The following is a 25803-nucleotide window of genomic DNA, read 5'->3' as shown; positions in this document are numbered from 1 at the left end:
GTAACCCAGTGGAAAAAATTGCTCAGGAGTGTTTCTTCCCAACATTACTTCTTTTCTTCAGGCTCAACTTTGGAACCTAATGCTTTGGGTGGTACTGGAGCATACAGACCAGAAGCCTCTAGGTTCAACTGTTCTCTAACTAAGCCCTCAAAGCAGCAGTTGGAAAACTGCAGATGGTATCAGTGCTATGGGCTAGGGAGGAACAAAACAGTTAAGGTTCCCAATCATTTTCACTTTACAGCATCTCCTACTGGAAAGTGCAAATATGGATATCAGGAAGGACAGGAATAGACTACACAGTTAAATATAGGAACATGGAAATTGGATCAAGAGTAGGCCATTTGGCCCATCGAGGCTGTCCTTTCATTCAAACAGATCATGGCTGATCATCTACCTCTGTGCCATTTTTTCTCCACAATCCCCATATTCCTTGAAGTTATTAGCATCCAGAAATCTATCAATTTCTGTCCTGAACACATTCCTTAGCTCTCTGGTTTAGAGAATTCCAAAGATTCATCAACCTCCTGAGTGAAGAAATTTCTCCTCAACTCAGTATTAAATGGCCTGCCCCTTATTCTGAGACTGTGTCCCCTGGTTCTAGACTCACTAGCCAGGGGAAACATCCACATCCACCCTGTCATGCCCTGTAAGAATTTTATAAGTTTCAATGAGATTACCCCTCATTCTTCAAAACTGTAGAGAATACAGGCCCAGGTTCCTCAATCACTTCTCATAAAACAACCCCGCCATCCTAGGGATTAATCTGGTGAACCTCCATTGCACTCCCTCTTTGCCAAGTACACCCTTCCTTGGGTAAGGAGACAAAAACTGGACATAATACTCCAGGTGCAGTCTCACCAAGACTGTACAATTGCAGCAAGACATCTTTACTCCTGTACTCAAATCCCATTGTGATGAAGACCAACATACCATTTGCCTTCTTAATTGCTTGCTGCACCTGCACGCTAGCTTTTAGTGACTCATGAATAAGGACACCCAGGTCCCTTTGGACATCAGTGCTTCCCAATCTCTCACCATTTTTCTGCCTTTCTGTTTTTTCTACTAAAATGGATAACTTCACACTTATTCACATTATATTCCATCTGTCATGTCCTTGCCTATTCACCTAGCCTGTCTTCTTGCATCCTTCTCACAACTCCCATTCCCACCTAGTTTTTTGTCATAAGCAAATTTGGAAATATTACAATTGGTCCCCACATTCAAATCATTTCTAGAGATTGTGAACGGCTGTGGCCCAAGCACTGATTCTTGCAGTAGTCCACTAGTAACAGCCTGCCTTCCTGAGAATGACCCATTTATTCCTACTCCCTGTTTTCTGTTTGTGAAACAATTCTCAGTCCATAGCAGTGTATTACCCCCAATCTCAAGTACTCTAATTTTTGTTTACAAACCTCCTGTGTAGGACCTTATTGAAAGCCCTCTGAAAATCCAAATACACCACATCCACTGGTTCTCCTTTTATCTATGCAACAAGTAACATCTTCAAAAATCACCAACAGGTTTGTCAAACATGATTTGTCTTTCATAAATCCGTGTTAATTCTGCTGAATCATACTATTTTCTAAATGTCCAGTTATCACAATCTTTATAATAGATTCTAACATTTTGCCTACTACTGACATCAGACTAACAGGTCTGTAGTTTTCTGTTTTCTTTCTCTCTCTCTCCCTTACATAGTGGAGTTATATTTGCTGTTTTCCAGTTTGCAGGAACCTTTCCAGGATCGGTAGAATTTTGAAAGATAATCGCCAATGCACCCACCATCTCTATAGCCATCACCTTCAACACTCTGGGATGTAGCTCATCTGGTCCAGGGGGTTGATCAATATTCAATCCAATTGATTTTTCAAGTACTACCTCTTTAATAATACTAATTTCTTTCAGTTCTTCATTTTTCACAAATCCCTTAATTCCCTAGTGTTTCTAGGAGATTTTCTGTATCTTTCCTCCATGAAGGCAGACGCACAGTAATTTAGTTTCTCCTTTATTTCCCTATTCTCCGTTATAAGTTCTCCTGTCTCCACTTGTAATGGGCCCACATTTGTCCATGCTAATCTTTTCCTTTTCACATACCTAAAGAAACTTTTACAACCCGCCTTTACGTTACTCGCTAGCTTGCTTTTATATTCTCTTTTCCCTTTATCAGTTTCTTGGTCATCTTTACAGGATTCTAAATAGCTCCCAGTCCTTGGGCTTACCACTTTTTTAGCAGCCATATAAGCCACTTCCTTTCATCTAATGCAATCTTTAACTTATTTTGTTAGCCATGGCAGATTCACCTTTCCTGATGGGTTTTTGTGTCTTAGAGGAATATATATTTGTTGTAAACCTTCTTTAATACTAGTCATTGCCTGTCCACCATCAAATCTTTTAATGTATTTTCCTAATTCACCATTGCCAACTTTCCCCTCATATCTTCATAACTTCCTTTGTTCAGATTTGGGACCCTAGCTTCAGAATGAACTTAATGTAAAACTCTATATTATGGTCACTATTTCCTAATGGCTCCTTTACAGCAAGGTTATTAATTAGCCCTTTCTTATTAGGTAACTCTAAATCTAAGAGAGCCCAATCTCTAGTTAGTTCCTCAATGTACTGCTCCAGAAACTCAACTGGTACACACTCCAGGAATTCATCCTCCACATTAAGTGCTAATTGGGTTTACACAGCCTTTATGTAAATTGAAGTCACCCATTATTACTCTATTAGCATGTTCCGTGCAGCTCTAATTTCCTGATTTATACTATGCCGAACATTACCACTGCAGTTTGGTGGCCTGTGAACAACTCCCACCAATGTTTGCTGCCCCTTGCTGTTTCTTAGCTCCACCCAAACTGATTCTACATCTTGATCCTTCGATCTAAGACCCTCTCTCATTTAATGTACTGATCCCGTCCCTTATTAACAATGCTACCCCATAGCTTCCAGTATTCATTGCATAGGCCATAGGTGAAGTTATGGAGCTAGGGAGTGGCTAAGGAATATTTACCAGAGTAAGTAGATGCCTTTAGGAAAAAATTTTTGTGGCTGAAGAAGGCAGTTTTAAACGATCCTTTTTGTTCAAATAGTAAAAGACATGTATGATATACCTATTTGCCATCTAATGCTTTTCTTTTCTTTTTTTTTAGGTTCTCTTCTTCTTGAATCTAAAATAAATCCTAATACAGCGTATCAAAAACAGCAGGTAAGGACAGTAGATAAGTGTATATTGTAGTTTGGAATTGAAACAGTGTTGCAAGCTGACCTACGTTAGCGCCCGATCTGATATCTCAGTTTTAAAATTTCTTATCCTTATGTTTAAATTCCTCCATGGCCTTGTCTCTTTCTCTCTCTATAATCTCCACCAGCCCTACAAGATATCTGCACTCCTCCTTGTGCGTCCATAATTTCCTTTGTTCCACTTTTGGCAACCATCCTTTCAGCTGCCTAATTAATTACTAAAAATACTACTCATAGGAATACTTTGGAATTCCTTCCCTAAAGTAGATGCTACAAAAAGCATACCAAAAATAATAAAGAACCAATGAGAATGTGGATGTTTAGATAATTAATATCAGTAGAGAAGAAGTACTAGAGAAATAATGAGATTCCCCTGTCCTGATGGATTACATCCTAGGATTTTAAAAAGGTTGCTGCGGAAATAGTGGATGTATTTGCTGTGATACTTCAAGATTCTCTAGGTTCTAGAATGGCCCCAATGGATTGTTAGCAAATACCACACGGAGAATGCTGCAATCTCTTCCGAACGATATCTTAACAGGGTACCTCAAAAGTCATAATGGGATTTGACAGCTTAAATACTTGTTTTATGAAAGGCATATTATATCTGACAAGTTTATTGGAAAGTTTTGAGGTTGTAATTAACAGGGTTAGATAAAGGGGAACCAGTGAATGTAGCATATCTAGATTTTGAAAAGGCTTTTGACATGATGTTACGTAAAAGGTTATTAAACAATGTAGGTGCTCATGGAGTTGGAGTCATATTAGCGTGGATGGGGGATTGGTTAACCAACAGAAAATAGAGTAAGGGATAAATGGGGCATTTTCAAGTTGGCAAGTTGTAACTAGTAGGCTGCCGCAAGGATCAGCTCTAGGGCCTTAGCTAGTTGCAGTCTATATTAACGATTTAGACAAAATATTATTTATCCCAAGTTTATTGGTGATACAAGCTAGATGGACAGCAATGACAAGAAAGAGGCTGCATTAAGAAATAGACGGTTAAGTGAATGGACAATAAGGTGGCAGATCGAGTATAGTGTGGGAAATATGAGGTTATGCACTTTGGTAGGAAGAATAAATGAACAGAATTTTTTTTTAATATTGAAGAACTTTTGAATGTTGATGTTTAGTGAGATTTGAGTGCTCTCATACAGGAAAAAAACAAAGCTGTCATGCAGGTACAGCAAGCAATCAGAAAAGCAAATTATATGTTTGGCCTTTATTGCAAGGGCTAGAGTACAAGAGTAATTAAATCTTTGCTACAGCTCAACAGAGACCATGGGCTGAATTTTCCCAGAATTGCACTAAGTGCGGTACCGAGCGGGTAAAATGGAGTTTTCGAGGCCCGAACTTTGCTGAGTCTGAGTCAGATGACAAGCCTCTGGACTCAGTCATGTCACAGTTGCTGGAGCTGCAAAGACAAGCTAGGGAACAACAGGAAGGTATGTCCGCTGCATTCCTCAGATTGCAGGGCATAATGGAGGAGTCCGTCCGTCTTCAGACTGAAGAGATAGTGCCGGCATTGCAACGCACTGAGGTCAACACTAGCAGGGTGGTGGTCAGTAAACTCTCAAGGATGTTTCACTGCCTATGGCTCCTTGTTCTGATGAGCAGTGTTTTTGTCACTCAGATGTGAAACCTTCCTGCACAAGATAAAAGGGAGGTGTCTTATTCCAGGGTCTCTTCCCTGTGCTCTGTGCGACCTTCAGACCACAGTGACGGTCTAGCTTCACACTTCCTGGAAACATTACTGATGCCTGCACCTTGGCAGTGCTGGACAGTGGTGCTCTTACCACCTTTTAAGGTGGCACTGGCCCCCATCGCTGTGCACCAGCTCCTGAGGTGCTGAAGGTGGACACAGTATCAGATGCATCTAAAGTTTCATGGCTGCGTCCCTGAGATGGCCCTGATCATGAGCGCAAGCAAGCTGCACTTGGCCAGACAGGAGTCAGACGTTCTCAGAAGCTATGTGATGATCTATGAAGTGTCCTCACTACACGTTGTCATCATCCTCCTGTGATCGAACAACTATTAGGGCTTTCACTGCATCTCCATGACAGGAGCATTCTCACAGAGGGCATTGGCGACGTGATAAGCCAGACTGGAGTCAAAAGTTCACAACTGCAATGTGATGATCTTCGTGGACCCCTCGCTGCATGTCGTCGTCATCTTCCACAAATCTGGCAGCTGTGAGGGCCTCCCGAGCGTGCCTGCCTCATCTAGCCTGTGTGAGAGCCTCATCCCCATCATCGTCACCACTGAGGACCCCTTAGTCTTCATTCCCATCAGTGCCCTCCTCATCGGAGGAGACATGCAGCTTCTCCTCAGCCAGCTCCTCACCCCGTTGCAGTGCCAGGTCATAAAGGGCGCAGCAGGTGACGATGAAGTGTGATACTTTCTGCGCGCTGTATTGCAGGGCTCCACCAGGCTGATCCATGCACTGGAACCTCATCACCTGCATCCGGATGGTCTGCTTCACCAAGTTGCGAGTTACTACATGAGCCTCATTATAGCATTGCTCTGCTGCAGCTGGAGGCAGCCGTATGGGTGTCATCAGCCACGGACTACGCATGTAGCCCTTGTCCCCAAGGAGCCAAACCTGCATCCTCTGTGGACCCTGGAAGACTACAGGGATCTGCGAGCGACTCAGGATGTAGGCGTCGTGGACACTCCCTAGAAACCGTGTGCATATCTGCAGGTTGTGTTTCTGCTGGCCACGTACCAGCTGCTCGTTCAGTGAGTGGTTGATGAAGTCCCTTGAGTGCAGTGATGGAGACCTGAACGCCACATGGGTGCGGCCAATTGCACCCTGCACCTGTGGGAATCCCGAGATAAAGGCAAATCGAATGGCCCTTGCATCCTAGATCGGGCGAAATGCACAAAGTTATGTGCCATGGAGAAGATGGCCTCCGTGACCTCATGGATGCATTTGAATGGTGGATTGTGAAATCGCACAGAGGTCATCTGTGGCTCCCTGAAAGGAGCCACTGGCATAAGAAATTGAGCGCCGCCGTCACTTTCACAGCCACTGGCAGTGGATGCCCTCCATGTCCCCTTGTTATCAAGTCTTGCAGTAAGTGGCAGATGTGAGCCACCAGGTCCCTAGATGTGCACAGTTGTTGGCGACACTGGTTCTCAGTCATCTGCAGGAATGGCAGGGGGCGCTAGGCGCCGACCAGCCACTCTTCGCTGTTGCTCCTGGGCAGCATGTGTAGGAGCCCCTCCTTCATGAGGTTGCTGCTCCTGCCTTTGCGTGGCCTCAGTCGTGCTGTCCTCCATCTTCTATGGCCTCTGTAGGCCATCAGGCATACAGCGAGGTCACCAGGATCCATGATCCTGATGTGGTCCTCCTGCATCATGAAAGAGAGAGAGACATGGTTATCATGGCTGAACTTAACACCTTTCCTGGCTCTGTGAGACCGCCCCCTTGATGCTTCCTGGAGGGTGCTGGTCACCCCTCAGATGGCCAGAGATGAGTGCACAGCATGGCTGCCCTGTCAACCTGTGACATGGGGGACACTGGCCCCAACCAGGATGCTGAGATTGCAAGGGGCTGTGAGTGCCTCCAGCAGGGACTGCTACATGGCCAGCATTGGCAAGGAGATTGTACAACGTGTGCAGTCCAACTGCTCCAAAGTCCAATAAGGTGGTGGCAGACTTGAAGTCTGTGTCGTGGGGAGGGGCAACAGTAAAGTATGGAGCACTTGGTGGCCCTTTGATGCCTCCACATTGCATGCATGAGCGGGCAGGCTCGGAGCCTGACTCCAATCGTATCACTGTAGTTGTGCCTAACCTGTCTTAGTTGTGGAGGCATGGTCAGGTTATACTGGTGTTCCTGATGTGTGGCCACTTCTCTCGCTTATCCTGCAACCCCCCCCAACCTGTGCATAGGATGCAGCACCAGGGCAGCACTTGATATCCCCCCCACCACAGTTGCCCCTGAGGCTGGCCAGCACTTGCCCCTGGACACCCCCAGCCCTCAGCAGTTGCCTGTGGGGCTAGGCATAAGTACCCCTCCCGCCCCTGAGGCCTGTAAATAACAGGCAAGCCGTAGAGAACACTGCTGTTCACTCACCTCAGTTCCTCCAAAGTGAAGGCTGCCAAGTGCAGGTTGCCTATGGTCTGTTGTGAGACACATCAGCGTGCTTTCCCACCGAAGCGGGCGGGTGACGTGGTGGGGTTCCAAAAGCCTGGTGGAATGGCCTTTTAATTAAATGCTAATGTCCTACGATTAGCTCCCTGCCGACGGATGATGGGAAACACCGCCCGCCCATTGATGGGCTGAGCGGAAGATTGCGACCTGCCTTCATGCCGTCGTGAACTAGGTCCCGCCATATTTTCCGTGCACGCCACCTATCGCGCCCATCAGCAGCGGGCTCAGAAAATCCCGCCCCACATCTGGAGTCCTGTGCACAGTTGTGATCTCCTTATCTAAAAAAGGATATACTTGAATTGGAGACAGTGCAGCTCGAAGGGTTATTGGATTGTTCCAATGATGAGAAGGTTGTTCTGTGATGAGAGGTTGAGTAAATTGTGTTGATACTCATTTTGATTTAGAAGAATGAGAGGTGATCTCATTATAAGATACAGAGGGAGCTTTACAGAGTAAATGCTGACAGGCTGTTGCCCCCAGCTGGAGAATCTAGACCTAGAGAACATTTTAAGGGATAGATCACTTAAGACTGACAAGAGGGATTTCTTCATTGGAGGTTTGTGCATCTTTACTCTCGAGTGTTGTGGCATCTTTGAGTATATTCTGAGATAGATTTTTGGTGATCAGGTGGGAAAGTGGAATTGATGTCAAAGATCAACCATGATCTTATTGATGAACAAAAACAAAAATACCTGGAAAAACTCAGCAGGTCTGACAGCATCTGCAGAGAGGGATACAGTTGACGTTTTGAGTCCGTATGACTCTTCATCAGAACTGAAAAATATAGAAATGAGATGAAATATTGATTATGGGAGCAGGCTTGAGGACCAGTCTGGTTTACTCATCCTGATTCTTCTGTTCTTAAACCTCTCGGCCTCTCCTCCTTCAAGTCGTTTCATAAAACCTACCAATTTGACCAAGCCATTGGTCACAAGCCTTAAAAGCTCTCTGAGGCTTGATGTCACATTTTGCCTGTTAATGCATGCCTTAGGACATTTTACTGCCTTAAAGGCACTGTATAAATGTAAATTGCTGTTGACCTCAAATTCACTGATTGCAAGTCTTTGGATGGAAAAACATGGCTCTTGTGCGCCCCTCTACCCTGTAGAAAGGAATGGGCCTAGGAACTGAGGTTGGAGATTCCTGACCATTCAACCATTCTGACATCATCATAGAAGTTCCATCCTAACTTTTAATTACGGGCATTACTTTTAATTTTTACTCACCGCAGTCAAGATTAGTCAATGTTGGATGTAGAGCCTGCATTTAAAGATATGTTTGAATGGAGACCAATTAACTCATGGTTAGTTGATGTCATTAATTAAATATGTTGTTCATAATTTATCTTTGTATATGATATTTAAATTGGTACTGTAATATAGTATTTATGGTGCTGAACTAGAAACCCAAAGGATATAGTTCAAATCCTACCATGGCAAGAGTGGGGCGGGGCTGGGGTGCAGAAAAATGAATGTTGTTGCTTTATTGTTGAAGTCCAGCTGGTATACTAAAGTCTTTCAGGCAAGAAAACCGCTCCCATACTATATGCTACATTTGATTCTCAATGTTCATTGAAGTATCCTAGCAACTCACTCAGTTGTGAAACATTTTCTATTGAAACACCTTCCCATGGCAGCTCAGGCAATGGAATGAATGCAGCTTTGTTTACATTTACTTTCCTACATTTATCCCCACCCCACATCACCACCAAAGAATATGAAATGCTTTTAGTCAGTTCACTTGATTACTGATTGTTGTGATGCCAGATTTTTGGTACGAGATCTTCGTTCCAAGGTTTGATTTTAATTTAGATGCTGGTTTTGAATTCTTGTTAATCAGCTGTGTTAGCACCAGCACATTTTTTCTCTGCTTCAGAATGCTTAGAGGGTGGTCATAATGAGGGAGTTGCTATGGATACAGCAATGCACTTTGAGAGTGAGTGCACAGCTGTATTGATATATTTTTAAACTGCTAGTGGCTAGGGGGAAACAATTTTGGTCAGATTGCTATCTCCATTACACAGAGCAAATTACACATTCCATCTTTGATAACAAGCGTACATTATTGCGTCTGCAATTCTGGCCTCTGTTGTACTAAGCATTTTACTATGGTGCACTGCATAGTGTTAACTTCAGATCCATCTGACAAATAATTGCTCACCTGTGTGGAATTATTTAAATTTACAGTAGACAGACATATTAAATTCATCGTGGGAAACTAAACAGTTTAATAGAGAAATGATTTGTTAATACTAACTTCCCAGCACACTTACAGTTTAATGTGCAAGTTATTAGTTATATTTTTTAACTTGGTGCAAAAGGCAGCACCAGTTCTATTCAGCTGTCAGAAAAGTTATAGTTTATTGTGTATTGTATTTTAAATGTGTACCTTTGCCACAAATAACATTCATGGCCTGCAATTTTTGCACTGGTGTGATTTTTTCCACGTTAATATATTAGTACTTTCCCAGAAAGACTTGATTGTGATTTCTTAAATGCCATGAAGTGATGTACACTGCTTTTATACGTGTTTAGTTAACCAAAGCAGAAAACTGAGGAAAATGCATCCATATTTTATATTTGTGCCAGAAAATATTACCCAGGTAGTTAATAAGTTTGGTTTTAATGGACTCTGTCAAATATATTGGGAAGAATAGGTGGTGAATAGGTAGTGAATAAGGAGGAATACAGTAGAATGGGCTAGGAAAAACATCAAATCAAAAAAGAGTAGTAAGAGTAAGTTAAAAGGAATGCACAGAAAATGAATGGAAATCCAAGATGTTTTGCCAAGGCTCTTGGCTATGATACAAGATTGTCTTGAGAATCATTTACTGCTGCTAGCCTGGTGTGCAGGTGACTCCCCTGTATTCCTTTCACCTACTTTTGTTTGAATTCACATCAAACTACATAGTATATATCACTAGTGTTGGCACAAGTCCTTTGACTTACCTTTTCTTGTTTCTTTTTTAAAAAAGAATGAAGAATACATGGGAGAATTAGGCAACAAAATGAATCATTGCAGAACAAAAACAATAATTCCACAATTTTTTTATCATTATAAAAATGTTATCCTGTTTCTAATGTAAAAAAATTATAATGTGCACACACAATGTAGAAATCATATAAGTATATTTGTGCTGTGTCCCAGTTGTTCAGTTAGATTAAAAAAACAATTGCCTGGCAAAATAACGCTTTTTACGTAGGAGCAAGAGTAGTCCATTCTGCTCTTCATTCTTGCTCTGCCATTCAACAAGATCATGGTTGATCGGATTTGGTCTTCAGTCCACTTTCCTATCTGCCCCATAACCCTGACTCCATTGTCTTATCAAAAATCTATCTAACTCAGCCTTGAATAAATACAATAACCCAGCCTCCACTGTTTTCTAGAGAAGAAAATTCCACAGACTTACCGACCCTCTGAGAGAAAAAAGTTCTCCTCGCGTCCGTCTTAAAACGGAGACCTCTTATTTTTAAATGGTGTCCCCTAGTTCAAGTCCATCCCGCAATAGGAAACATCCTCCTGGTATCCACCCTATAAAGTCCCCTCAGGATCTTATCTGTTCCAATAAGATCACCTCTCATTCTTCTAAACTCCAGTGGGTATAAGCCCAACCTGTTCAACCTTTCTTCATAAGATAAGCCCTTCATCCCAGGAATGAGTTGACTGAACCTTTTCTGAACTGCTTCCAACGTAATTATATCCTTTTTCAAATAAGGAGATCAAAACTGTACACAGTACTCTAGATGTGATCTCACCAACATCTACAGTAAAACTTTCCATTATATTCCATTCCCCTTGCAATAAACACCAATATTCCATTTGTCTTCCTAATCACTTGCTGTGCCTGCATACTAAGTTTTTGTGATTCATGTACCAGGACACCCAGATCCCTCTGCACCACTGAGTTCTGCAATCTCTCCATTTAAGCAGTATACTGCTTTTCTGTTCTTCCTGCCAAATTATCCACTGGCTATTTATTTGGAATAATCCACTGGATTATTCAGATTATCCATTGGAAGTTATTCCTTTTTAATCCTTCATTACTTGCAGGAAGAATTTCCTTGTAGTTAGTTGAATTCATGAGATGTCTTATTTAGCTCAGTGTGGAAAATAATGAAACATAAAATTTAATTCCTTCAGGCTTTACTAATGGTTTAGCAATCTCTTTGCATTATTCGTATATATTCCATTAAACAAGCCGATGCATAAGCAAGCAATTGTCGCACTTAAATAAAAACAGAAAACACTGGAAATACTCTGCAGGCCTGGCAGCTTCTGTGGAGAGAAAAAGGCAGAGTTATCATTTCAGGTTGATGACTGTTCGTCAGAATTTCACACTTGACTTGTTTATGGACTCTAATTAGATAAGCAGGAATTTGTTTAAGACTACACTTGATACTCAACTATCCTAATGCTTGGGAGTCTAGGTGGATAGTTAATGGCTGAGAAGACAGTATCAAAGTTTTGATGTATGTGCTTTTTTAAAAAGGCAATTTTGAGGTGGGGGTAGGTAAAGAGTGAAGAAAAGAAAACTTAAAACAACTGAGGAAGCCACTAATTTGTCAGCCAGTGTTCATACTCTTGATAGTGGCCAGTGCAGCAAAGTACAATGTGGACATGATGAGTTTTATTTTATCTGCCTTCCACAGTTGAAAACCTTGTCAAGCCTTACACATGATGAGCAGCCAGATGAATAATATGTTTCCAGAGAGCTGCTGGCGCATGTTGATCAGTGCCCTAAGAATCACCCTCTTTTGGGCAGAAGATTTTGGGAAAGGGTTAGAAAAATTGACTAACTTTATAGCACCACAAAAATGACCAGGTTACCATCTAGTTGAAGGAAGATATGTTAACTGAGTCTGCTAACTTGGAGCAAAGCAGAGACAGTACAGTCTTATGTATTCTGCAGGTGTTTGTCACAACTTTATTGCTTACAAGACTGTTGTTTCATTGATATTTGTAGCAGTGTCCACAATGTCCTTTAACTCTTCCTAATTGCGTTATTTTGGCTCATGAATAATAGAACAAATATCATGTCAGTTTTGGTATTTGTGAAGAGAGCCAAGTGACATAATGGCATTGCTGTGTTAATATTGTTATTGATTTTCTACTTTTGATATTTTTTAGGATACATTGATTGTGTGGTCAGAAGCAGAAAACTATGACTTGGCCCTTAGCTTTCAAGAAAAAGCAGGCTGTGATGAAATATGGGAAAAGATATGCCAGGTGAGTATCACAAAGCAATAATGGTACATTAAGTCTGGCCTTTATTCGAAAAGCACTTCACAGGTTTAGGTCTGAATTTCACTCTGACTTGATGCACATCGATTATTATCAGATTTAGCTTAAGGTGCTCAGTATTGCATTTAAGATTCTGGAAACTGGTTTCAAATAAAAAAAGCAGCATTGTACTTTTTAAGTATTGCACTCTACTTGAACAGACCTACATTTAATTAAAGATGATGGAAATTCCATTCACTTGTAAGATGAAGCTGTGGTGTCATTTTTGGTCTTTCCAGCCTTGCCCTATATTGCTATAGTAACTAACTACAAATCCACTGTAAAATGTTTTGGAAGACTCGAGGTGTGAAGGATGCTATGTAATAGCATCTGAATGGTGTACTCATATACTTATATTATAACTTATATACCTGTATAAGTTATAATGGAAAAGATAAACCCAGGAAATCACTACAGATTAAATTGCAAGTTCAAACCAGTCAAAGGCAAATTTAGGATTGATGTCAAGGTTTCCACAGAGAGTGACGCGTAAGATGAATAGGCTTCCAAATCAAGTAGTGGAGACAAAAACCCCACGAGGAGGGGTTATTCTTAATGTATGTTTTTCTGGGTTGAATCTAAAGGGATTGTTGGTTTAGTGAAATGGAACTTTACTAGTAGCTTGAGGTTGAGAGTTCAAATCCCACTATTGCAATTTATGAAATTGAATTCAGTATATCTGCTAAAGCGTAAAATAACAACAGAAAATGACTATGTAGCCTATCAGATTATCATTTAAAACAAAATTTCCGTGATGCCCCTCATAGAAAGGAACACACCACCTCTACATAGTCAAGTCTACATGCTACTCCAGTCCCACACTTTGTAGTATCTCTTAATTGCCTCACAGCAACTAGGATTGACATTAAATACTGTCTTGCCACTGCTGACAAATCCTAAGATTGAGGAAAAATGGGCCAAATTAACAGGTTTTGGTTTCTGCTTCATTCCTTCCTTTGTGGTTTTTAATACAACAGGCAAGTACTTTGGCTTTTGATACAGAATAGTGGCATTTTATTAATAAAACTGACATTTAAACTTCCAAACTGACATGTCATAAGATATTCTGTAATGCCAGTGAACCTTCTCCATGACTTCATAAAGCTTTATTTTCTTCATTGATCACTAGGCATATTGGTGCAAATATATCACTTGACCCAATATATTTTTGATATTGTTCTAAAACTTGGAAATCCTACAGTTTTATCCCACAAATAACACATATTTACTCCATAATTAGTTGGTGATTGTGGGTGTTCATTAATCTACAGTAACCTGGCTATCTCTTTCCGGCAGCCTGTTTTTGACCGATGTCTGTGTGACTATCTGCTAAGTGTGCCATTTCTAAAGGTCACAGGTGTCAATTGCTGCTGAAAATAAAAATCTGGTTTTCAATATTAGTACTGACTTCCTGCTTGATATATGATAGCTTTTCACAGAAACTGCAATATGTTTTCTTTTTGAGTTCCCTCCAAAAATGAGATTGAAATTTATTATCAAACACTTTGCTATAGAGTTAAGCATCAATAGCTTTATTTTGAAAGTTGTGTCATTGTACAATATATAATTAAAATTCTGTGGCAGCTCTCTGAAGGAGGTAGGCCCATTTCCCTTCCCTTTTAAAAGCTGTTATAAATTCTGCTTCCATGATTGTTTCTGATAGGGCATTCCATATCCAAACAGCCCTTTACATTTAGCAAAAACAACTTATAATTACACAGTGCCCTTAATGTAATAAAACATCTCGAGATGCTTCACAAGAGCATTATAAAACAAAATATGACACTACATAAGGAGATATTAGGTCAGGTGACTAAAAGCGTTGTCAAAGAGGTAGGTTTTTAGGAATGTCTTAAAGAGGGAAGGCAAAGTATAGAGGCAGAGAGGTGTAGAGAGGGTATTCCAGAGCTTGGGGCCTAGGTATCTGCGGGCATGGCCAACAATGGTGAAGCGATTAAAATCAGGGATGTTTAAGAGGTCAGAATTAGAGAGCGCAAATATCTCAAAAGGGCTGGAGGAGAATACAGAGATAGGAGGGGGTGAGACCATGGAGGATTTGAAAACAGGGATGAAAATTTAAAATCAAGATGTTGCTTGACCAGAGCTAATGTAGGTCAGCAAGAACAGGAGTGATGGGACATATATTAGAACATAGGCAGAAGAGTTTTGGATGACCTCAAGTTTACAGAGGGTAGAATGTGGGAGACCAGTGAGGAGTGCATTGCAATAGCCAAATTGAGCTAACGAAGATACAAATGAAAGTTTCAGCAGCAGACGAGCTGAGACAAATGAAGTCATGCCATGTTGCAAAGGTGGAAATGGATGGTCTTAGTGATTGTGTGAATGAGCCTGGAGCACATTTTTGGGTTAAATGTGATACCAAAATGACCCACAGCTTAATCGTGACTCTTGCTAGGGAGGGGAGTCAGTAGCTCAGGAATGGAGATTGAAGCTCCCAAGTTCTTCCTTTATTTATTGGTGATCTGAAGTTTAAGCTCCCTAGTTACCAACCAAATGTAAGTAGTTTTTCTGTATCTACTTTGTTGAAACCCTTCATAATTTTGAATGGCTTTACTGGACCCCACCTTAACCTTCTGTGCAGCTTCTTGATAATTAAAACCTCACATTCTTGGTCTCCTTTAGTATTATCTCTTTGCACTTTATGCTCCTATTCATAAAACTTACGATTTATTTTTCTTTCATTCTTTAACAGGTTTATCACTTTTAAAGATTTATGTACTGTTATGATTCCAGCTGGTACTGCTGGACAAGCCAGATCCTAGGGTGGAACCCGGCTTGATAGATCCTAACTTTTATTTTTTGTTTAGAAAAGTGGAGACAACTGGCTACTGAATAGAATCCTAGGGGTCAGCAGATGAACGTTTAACAAAAGAATAAAACATTTATTAAACAAGAAAGGATGAACTATATTACAATATTCCATCACCCACACCTATACCTTTACAGGTATATGCAGATTCGTAAGGATAACGCAAGTTACAAAAGCTGTCTTATACTCTCATGTTCACAGTAAGTACACAGTCCATGTAAACCAATAGGCTACCTGTGTTCAGGCACCCCACACCCTGAAGCCAAATGACAGATGTCATCTGAAACTGATGCTATGGATCTCTCATCAACTTCCCCCAGACACTTCTCACATCACGAGCCAACCAGTTTCAATGGACCCTGTCTTTCATGCGAGGGTTTCCAATCTCCACTATCGAAGAACTCACTTTGGAATCTTCTCCCAAGCGGCACTTTCTCTCGGATGCCTTCCACAAGGGTCCACCTCCAGGATCTCGAACTCTGCTTCCGATGTTCCTCGCCCCTGGATCGCCACTTGCATTAAAGCTTTCTTCCACGCACTCTGTCTCTCAGATACTCAGCCATGCCAACAGAACATCACTGCTTCACATTCCCATAGTAAGGAGCCACCAACCGTTGGATGTTTTCTTGCATCTTTTGGCTTCTCGCAAACCTATCTTACTTTAAGTCTACATCCTGCAGCTTTCTCCCTTTAAGCTTGAAGCCTTCCTTTCTGCTCCTCACTCTTTACTTCACTTAACAGGATCTTTTCTAGATGTTTGTTCTTTTCCTTTCACTAAAAGTCTTCTTGGGACTCTTTTTGTTTCTCTCCACTCTCTGGTTTCTGAAACCTTCTCCAGTTCTTAAGGGAAACCTGCTTTCTGCAGTTCCTTCTCCTGTCCAACTACTCCTGGCTGTTGGTTTCAACTGAACTAAAGCTACTTTTCTGTTTTTCTCTATCTCTGTGGGTCCCGCTCTCTGGACCCCCAGAATTTTTTCTTCCTACCTTGTGTTTGTTTTAACTCCCCTTCAAGAGTCGTAAAACCTCATTAAAATGCAGGCATCTTTTAAAGTGAAACTGACCAAGAGTCTGCCTTCCCTGTCCGATCAGAGCATTCGTCCAATTGTAACAAGACAAACTCACCACAAAACTGGTCCTGACTTTCATGACAATTATGGAAATGCTATCCTTGTGGGAGGATTAGCATTCTGTGTTGTAGCCTGGAGTTATGTTGCGACGCAGACTGAGCTGACATGGAACATGTCTCCTATTGGCAAGATCAACCCTCAAAATTGGAGCAAAGACTAGAGGAATGTGGCTTCTACTGCACTGATCACTTCTGTATTTTGGGTCTCATAGTAAATCAATAAATTATAGAAACTTAAAACCCAAGTTCCCCTTTTAACACACCAATACAGAGATACAAATTGAAACTTCAACTTAAAGGTATAACTCATTCCTAACACCCACAAATACCAATATAACTTACTTAAGCTATCTCTAGCTCCTAACAGTACTCATGCCTTCTCCTTTGAAAGTCTTGTCACCATCACTTCCAATTTCTCTGCAGTAAATTTCAGTCGATTTATCTCTCCTGTGTTCTCTGAAAATAATGTAATCATCTCTGTGGTTAACCATACCATGTTCCCTATTTCAATGTTGTCTGCAAACTTTGACATAGCTAAATGTATGTAATTTTTATTAAGACATACGGTCCCAATAATCCTTTGATATTGTTTACAATCCTCCCTGCCGCAAAATGTGCATTAATATCTACTTGGTTGATCTATAATATATTAAAACATTTTTAAAATATATTCTCTGTAAAAGAGCATTACTGGCTAGAGCTGAAAAGCCCAGCATTTATTTCCATCCCTATTTTACCTGAAATGGTGGTGGTGGTGTTGAGTTGTCATCTTGAACCACTGCAATATTTATGGCGAAGATACCTCCACAATGCTGTTGGGCAATTAGTACCAACATTTTGACTGAAAATGTGATGGACACTAGCTGTTTTTTGAGAATACCCAAGTCACACTGCTGCAGAGTTTCAGGCCCTCGCCAGGGTCAGAAGGTTAGTGGGGCTTGTTTTTAACAATCTGCCCCACGAGCTTTTAGATTGCAGCAGATCTTTCGAGAATTAAATTCTTTGTTGCAAAACTTTGTTCATTTTCTTATTGTCAACAGTATAGACTCCTGAAGGTCAAATTAGAATTCTTAGAAGTGGTTCAGAAGCTACATATTTACCCAAGTATTTGTTTACTGTTCCTGCTATGAGCAGAAAATAAGCATTTTTGGCTGAAAGTTGATTCTTCTGTGAATGGACATAAAATATTTATGTTGTTAAATAAAATTACACAGAATGTATAGCACAGGAACAAGCTATTCAGCCCAACTATTTCACACAGCAAGTAGACAGCGTTTGGAATGCACTGCCTGGAAGTGTGGTGGAGGCAGGTTCAATTGAGGCATTCAAGAGGGCATTGGATGATTACTTAAATAGCAACAATGTGCAAGTCTACAGGGAAAAGGCAGGAGGTTGGCACTGTTAAAATGCTCAGAGAGCAGATGCAGACACGATGGGCTGGATGGCCTCCTCCTACACTGTAACAATTCTGTGATTCTGTGAGCTAATCTGCAGTTGTGTTTAACTTCCACAAAAGCCTTTTCCCACCATACTTCATTTGATACTGGCAGTAAAATCTTCTATTGCTTTCACCTGAGTTTTCATCCAGATTTCCTTTTAAATGCTTCTGCTTTTCACCTCAACTACTCTTTGTAGTAACTATTAATGTTGTAACCACTCTCTGGGTAGCCTTGTTAGTTACTATCCTGTGCTTATGGTCCCTAATTTTGAACTCTCCCACAAATGGAAATATATTCTCTTTGTCTAACCTACCAAATCTTTTCATTAAGATTATAAAACCTATCAGCTCATCCTTTTTTTTCTGAAGAGCCCCAGCTAGTTTAATCTCCACTTATAGTTATAATCACTCAGTTCTGGTATTATCTTTGTAAACCTTTTATGCACACGTTCCAGCACCTCTATATTCTACCTATAATAAGTTGACCAGAACTATGCACAATACTCTCAAGTGTGGTCTAACCAAGATTCTACAGAAAATTAATGCAACTCGGCTGCTTTTCAATTCTGTCCCAAGATACTGTTTGCTTTTTTTTAATAGTCTGATTAACCTGTGTCGCTACTTTCGTTGTCAAATCATTATAATTAACAGTTGTAAAATCGGCAAATATCTGGTACATGTTTTCTTCACACGTCAACGTTACTGAGTCAATAGACAATTTGGGTATTGTTTTCCACCAGTTTCCTGCTCTCCTGCTGGCTCTGCAAACACTACCGTCCTCCAATACATTGCCATTCTTCCGTTGTGAATCTTGATAGCCCTGCTTGCTGACACTTTGTGGGAAGCATTGCAGGCAAGCCCGTTGGTCTTCTCATCCAACAGCCATGAGGTAGCAATTAGGAGTGTTTACCTGTTTTTTTTTTCAGCAATATTTTGCACTTTGCTCCATTATTTGCATTATACATAGCTCCTAAAATTACTTTTATGATTAAGCTCAAAAGTTTCCTGGCAACAAATAATCTGTTCTGTTTTTGCCCTGGAAAAGCACAGATTTGACTGCAACTGACTGCCATATTCTAAATCCAGGATCAGGATGCAGCTAGAGGGGGGATGGGGAGGGGGCTGAAAACAAATGACAAGGCCTAATATTGCTGCAGGAATACGTTTGATCATTTTTTTTTAAAAGCCTGAGATAACACAATGGTGCTGTTTGTGCAGAATGATGCAATGGCTATTTTTAGGACTGTTTACTTGCAGTTTTCATTACCAAGAATGCCTTAGTGCTTCCTGAATATCCTAAGAATTGCCGAATATTATTTACACCAAATGCTGGTAAAACATTGCACCGCTGCAGTATTCATTGGCCTTATTAATTTAAAATTAAATAAAAATAAAATAAAATGTCACCATCAGCCAAATGAAATGTTATCCTCTATGGAAGCAAAGGTAGAAATTTACAAAAGCAAAATACTGCTATTCTGGGAAAAAAAGTTGTTCTCTCTACTTTGCTGTTGGCAGTACATTTCCTGCAGTGCATGGTCCCTTTAAGATTAAAAACAAAAATACCTGGCAAAACTCAGCAGGTCTGGCAGCATCTGTGGAGAGGAACGCAGTTAACGTTTCGAGTCCGCATGACTCTTTAACAGAACTAAGGTAAAATAGAAAAGGGGTGAAATATAAGCTGGTTAAGTGGTGGGGGGGTGAACAAGAAGAGCTGGATAGAGGGCCAGTGATAGGTGGAGATAACCAAAAGATGTCACAGACAAAAGGACGAAGAGGTGTTGAAAGTGGTGATATTATCTAAAGGAATGTGCTAATTAAGAGTAGAAAGCAGGACGAGCAAGGTACAGATAGCCCTAGTGGGAGTGGGGTGGGGGGAAGGAATCGAAATGGGCTAAAAGGTAGAGATAAAACAATGGATAGAAATACATTTTAAAAATAGTGGAAATAGGTGGGAAAAGAAAAATCTATATAAATTATTGGAAAAAAACAAAAAGGAGGGGGAAAATCGGAAAGGGGGTGTGGGGATGGAGGAGAGAGTTCATGATCTAAAATTGTTGAACTCAATATTCAGTCCGGAAGGCTGTAAAGTGCCTAGTCGGAAGATGAGGTGCTGTTCCTCCAGTTTGCGTTGAGCTTCACTGGAACAATGCAGCAGGCCACGGACAGACATGTGGGCAAGAGAGCAGGGTGGAGTGTTGAAATGGCAAGCGACAGGGAGGTCTGGGTAATGCTTGCAGACAGACCTCCCTGCATTACCCAGACCTCCCTGTCGCTTGCCATTTCAACACTCCACCCTGCACTCATGCCCACATGTCCGTCCTTGGCTTGCTGCATTGCTCCAGTGAAGCTCAACACAAACTGGAGGAACAGCACCTCATCTTCCGACTAGGCACTTTACAGCCTTCCGGACTGAATATTGAGTTCAACAATTTTAGATCATGAACTCTCTCCTCCATCCCCACCCCCTTGCGGATTTTCCCCCTCTTTTTTGCTTTTTCCAATAATTTATATAGATTTTTCTTTTCCCACCTATTTCCATTATTTTTAAATGTATTTCCATCCATTGTTTTATCTCTACCTTTTAGCCTTTTTTGATTCCTTCACCCCACCCCCACTAGGGCTATCTATACCTTGCTCGTCCTGCTTTCTACCCTTAATTAGCACATTCCTTAGATAATATCACCACCTTCAACACCTCTGTCCTTTTGTCTGTGACATCTTTTGGTTATCTCCACCTATCACTGGCCCTCTATCCAGCTCTTTTTGTCCCAACACCACCCGCCCCCCCCCGTCTTTAAACCAACTTATATTTCACCCCTCTTCTATTTTTCCTTAGTTTGTTGAAGAGTCATGCGGACTCGAAATGTTAACTGTGTTCCTCTCCACCGATGCTGCCAGACCTGCTGAGTTTTGCCAGGTATTTTTGTTTTTGTTTTGGATTTCCAGCATCCGCAATTTTTTGCTTTTGTCCCTTTTAAGATTGTCATGCACGTGCGCATCTCAAAAAACACTGTTGCTTGTGTGTAGGCTATTTATTCCTTGCATGGCACATTCCCAATTGCTGAGTGACCAGGGATCTACACAACTTAGAGAGAGCGTTTGTTGCAGAGGTTAGAAATCTGAAAAATAAACAGAAAATGCTGGAAAATACTCAGCAGGTCAGGCTGCATCTGTGGAGAGAAACATGGCTGAAATATTATTGCCTCCCAGCTGGTGGGCGAGAAAGTTGTGGGCCAGTAGAATGACGGGAACCATGGCAGGGTGGGCCCTCAATGCAGTTTCGTCTTCAACAGTGGCTTGACTGCCCACCAACTAGTTAGGTGGCCAATTTAATCAATGAAAGCCCAGTTAAGGCCATTTCCCCCAGACACTGGCATTTTGCCAACAGTGCTGCTGCTCCCCACTATGTGGGGATGCTGTGGGACTGCAAGATGGTAGCCACCACCCCCCCCACCCGCGGCTTCCCAGAGAAGTATGTGGGATGGGGTGGGAATGGAGAAGCGGCATTGGAGCCCGGGGCTCCATGGCCCAAGGAGGAGTTTACTTGCTGCAAGGACAACCCCCAGAATGCCATGCTGCCACTGAAGGGTTTTTCCCTTTTGATTACTCCAGCCTACCTGCTTGGCCTTGGCAAAAAAATATATATTTTCCACCCCTTCATGGGTGCTTAAAAATTGAGATCCCCTCACGCTTCACTCGCTACCTCAGGAGCAGCCCCCTCTGTCAGTGGCACTGCTGAGTCTGCAGAGATTGGGTTAGCAGCATGGAAGGCCGTCTGTCTTCCTTAATTGGCCCCCCCCGCCCCACCTTCCGACCCTTTATCGTCTCCTGGCAATATTACGGTGAGTGTCTGGCTTCTTGCCCAAGCCTTTTGGCCACCTGAAAAACTCCCCAACATCGGGACATCGCCCCACCCCCACCCCCCCTCCCACCTGACTCTCCCTGCCCCCTCACCTTGTGTGAAGATTCTGCCCCCTGTTCATCACAGCTGAGAAGAATAAGATGCAACAGGTTTTAAACAAATGCAGAGGCTGAGAAAGCAGTGGGGGCGGAAAGAAGAAAAAGGGAAGGTCTGTGATGGGCTGCTGGCAGCAGAAATTAAATGACAAATGTGATGATGGCAGAAGATAAAAGGAATGGTAATGGGACAAATGGAGAAACAAAATGTTAGGTGGGTGTAGAGGAGATATAAATGGCAGTAGTAGACTCATACTAACAGTGCTGTCTGAAAAGAATGGAGTGGTGATTATGAACTGAAACTGCTAGACTCAACCTAGTCAAAAGATGGAGATGTAGCTATGCTGATAGTTTCCACAATGTTTCTTTAGAAAGAAATACAATGAAGAGAAAATGATTAGTAAATCTTAGATAGCAGAGTAGCAAAAAAGCCCCACTGATTGATTTGTTTATAGAAATACTGAGCTTGCCTTTACTTAAAACCATGCTGTGCGTAAGTAAACACGTTTAGTAAAACACTATGTTGGTCCTCAACTTTTTCAAGTATTTTATCTACTGACTTGCCCTTCAACCAGCTCATTTACCTCTCTCAAACAATAACTCATCACAACATGACCGAGATAGAGAACTTCCCCATGTGAGAAATTAAGTACATCACTTCAGTAACCAGTGTAAAACTGCTCTGCTGTTGCATAATAATGTTGTAGTGGGGCAGGGTTTGGTCTGGAGTTTACATTAACCTGGGATTGTAGATACTGATAAACAATTATAAAACTGTCATGGCAGTGGCTTCTCCAACTTCAAGAGTAAGAAAGTATTTGATTTGGCATTTGGTGGCTGATCATTTTGGGATATTTAAAAAAGTGTGAATGCGGTGCCAGGTACCTTCCTCCTTCCATCTGTTGAAAAGTTACTGGTGCCCTGATTGTGCCCTTCCCTTGTCCACATTGTTTGATACTGAAAACATGTTTGTGGGGAATTCTCAAAACATGAGAATTTTTGGGAAAAGGAGAAAAACTACTGGGTCCAACCCACCTGCCCCTTTTAAATGAGAGCAAATATAATTCTATCAATCCATTTTCTTTCTATTAATGCACCTAATTTTCATCTTCTGACCATTGGTGGCACCCACTTTAATGGCTATGTGTGGAGAAGATTTCCCCCTCATTTTAACTTGTATCCCCTATTATTTAAATCCTTTGTATCAGTATGAGCACATCTTCTGAACTAATTTAAAATTTATATTTTTAAATACAGAAGTTCATAGTTATCATCTGACCACTATTAAATTAAATTAAATTATAATTGCATCTTCTGACACCATGTGCTAACCAATCAATGCAAGGCAGTATTTCTGGCACTGCCTTTCTTTTTTGATGTAGTGACTTTTTATCATTGGGCTGAATAGTAAATACAAGGGGGGGTGGGATGTGGCCTGGACAGCCTAACCCCCCCCCACCCCCAAAAAGCACACCGGCTTGGAGTGAACACGCTCCCGCCGTCCTGCCCCACAGCCATAAAGCACTGCAGGGCTGATCAACGAGGGCGGAGTGGGACTTCCACCCATCTTTGGGGCGGAAGACTCACCCAACTGGAAGTGCCGACCAGTTGGATTGGCTGGCAGCTCCAGCAGTTCTGGTAGCGCCAGGAAGGCATCTATGGCCGCTGCTGGGACTGCTAGTGAAGAGAGGACCCCAAGGCCTTGGATCCCTGGAGCAGGTAAATCTGGAGTCTTGGGCCGGGTTAGGGTAGGTTAGGGAGAGAGGCAGTGGGAGGGAGGGGATGAGATTAAGGGAGGAAGCGGGTAGGAAGGAAGGGGGGCTGTCCTGCTATCAGCAAAGGGCAGCCCTTGAAGAGCGGCAGTCCCATTCTTTCCCACTCCTTAAATATTTAACTTTAACAATTGAGGTCCCGCCCTGCTGCCGAAGACAAATGTTGTATGGCGTGGGCAGTATAATATCAGGGTCAATTAGCTTGATAATGAGCCTAATTGACCCTTGTTCATTTATGTATGGCAGGCAGGCTGCCGATTTGGGTAAAAACAAAAAAACTGCGGATGCTGGAAATCCAAAACAAAAACAGAATTACCTGGAAAAACTCAGCAGGTCTGGCAGCATCGGCGGAGAAGAAAAGAGTTGACGTTTCGAGTCCTCATGACCCTTCGACAGAACTTCGCCGATTTGGGTGCCCACTGTACGTTGGGGGGGTGGGCAGGAAGGTGGTGGGATGGCAGCATGTAAAATTCAGCCCTTTTGTCTTGTGCTTTTTCTTTTATTTATTTGTTTTAATGCTGGATTACAGCCTTGTTCTTGCAGTACTCTATCCTCAGCTGACACCATCAAACCAGGTTAACTGGATATTTATCGCATAGCTGTTTTTGGTTCCTATTTGTAAATTAGCTGTTTGATTGACTGAACTTGCTAAGTAACTTCAAAAGGCTTTGGGATGGTTTAAAAGTGTGGAAATACTGAATGCAAATTTGTTAATTATTTCCTTTTCCTTGTTAGCTTAAAAATAAATACTATTCCATTTTTAAAATTTCTTCATCCATGGTCTAGTCATTATATAGTGATTCCTCCTCCCTGTGTCTTTAAACCTTTTGTTTGATACAAGGCCATAATTGAGTATAGTTTGGTCTTTGTCGTCCAGCATAGTACTGTGGAACTCTGCAAGCTCAGGAGCCTTTGTCATAAGACGGTGGCTACTTTAACTCTACTGGTGGTTCAGTTGGTAAAGGGATTGAGTAGCTGAACCATAAAGACAGAACTACTAGATTGAGTCCCTGATTAATATCAAATTGGCAAATTTCATCCCAGGCAGTAAGGGCGCTACATTTTGCTTCCACGCCCCTGCATGGAAAATGATCAGAATTTCTGCTCCTGGTTGCTTCCTAAAGGAAGGTAAATATTGAGTAGCTGGGATCTGGGTCAACTGTGATACTGCCACGGTACAATAACTTGCTGACATTTAGTTTATTTCACACACGAAGAATAGCCATCTATCAGCATGCCAATGGCCACTTGTTCCAACATGTGTTAATACTTTCAGGAGCTGAAAAAGGAACCAAAAAACACCAGCAGTCTTTGTAGCACACAAATACTTTAATGGTGCTAAGAAATTAACCCCTTTTGAAATTATACTATCAACTTGGCTCAGTTGACAGCATCTTCCCTTGTGAATGAGAAGTTTGTAGCTTCAGCTGGCACATTAGGGTTTGAGCATGTTGTCTTGGTTGACAAAAACATTTATTGCACTTTGGGGAGTGGGGGTACTGCATTGTTTTTGGATAAAACAGTAAACTAAGCGACCATAAACTCATTAACTAGTAATTCGTCTCTCGTTTACTGCGCACACATTGCTTGCAGCATTTGCCTACATTACAACAGTAACCGCACTTCAGAAGCATTTCATTGGCTGTGAATTAATTTAAGATGTCCTAAGATTATGGTGGGGGACCAGTTAGCTTGGTTGGCTAGACACCAATAGCCCACGGTTCAATCCGCATTCTGGCTGAGGTAGACTCGGGACCTACCTCCTCGGCCTACCTGTAGTTTTTTTAAAAATTCACGGCACTTGGCTGCTATTTGACAAAACACTGCTAGGGGCCTCCCTTCAGGCAGAGAACTCAAGAAGAGGAGTATGGCACTAATTATAGCACTAATAGGTATTAATTCACTAAGTGAATTAAGCTTATTTGGAGGACTGATGCAGACATGATGGCCGAATGGCCTCCTGCACTGTAGCTATTCCATGATTCTATGTAGCGTGTCATGCCA

The 25803-nt window shown here is 41.7% G+C and overlaps 1 protein-coding gene across 3 annotated transcripts in view; it reads left to right on the top strand.

The window, feature by feature from the left end:
* Nucleotides 1-25803, top strand: part of smek1 (SMEK homolog 1, suppressor of mek1 (Dictyostelium)) — a 108264-nt gene that overhangs the window by 36290 nt on the left and 46171 nt on the right. For all 3 annotated transcript variants that reach the window (XM_041214332.1, XM_041214331.1, XM_041214333.1), the window contains exons 2-3: nt 3150-3205; nt 12521-12619. In XM_041214332.1, coding sequence (XP_041070266.1) covers nt 3150-3205; nt 12521-12619 — 155 coding nt within the window. The remainder of the gene's footprint in view (nt 1-3149; nt 3206-12520; nt 12620-25803) is intronic.

This window comes from Carcharodon carcharias, chromosome 20 (assembly GCF_017639515.1).
Source record: "Carcharodon carcharias isolate sCarCar2 chromosome 20, sCarCar2.pri, whole genome shotgun sequence".
Lineage (NCBI taxonomy): Eukaryota > Metazoa > Chordata > Chondrichthyes > Lamniformes > Lamnidae > Carcharodon > Carcharodon carcharias.
The sequence above is the reverse complement of the archived record's forward strand: the minus strand, read 5'-3'. Positions and strand labels throughout refer to the sequence as shown.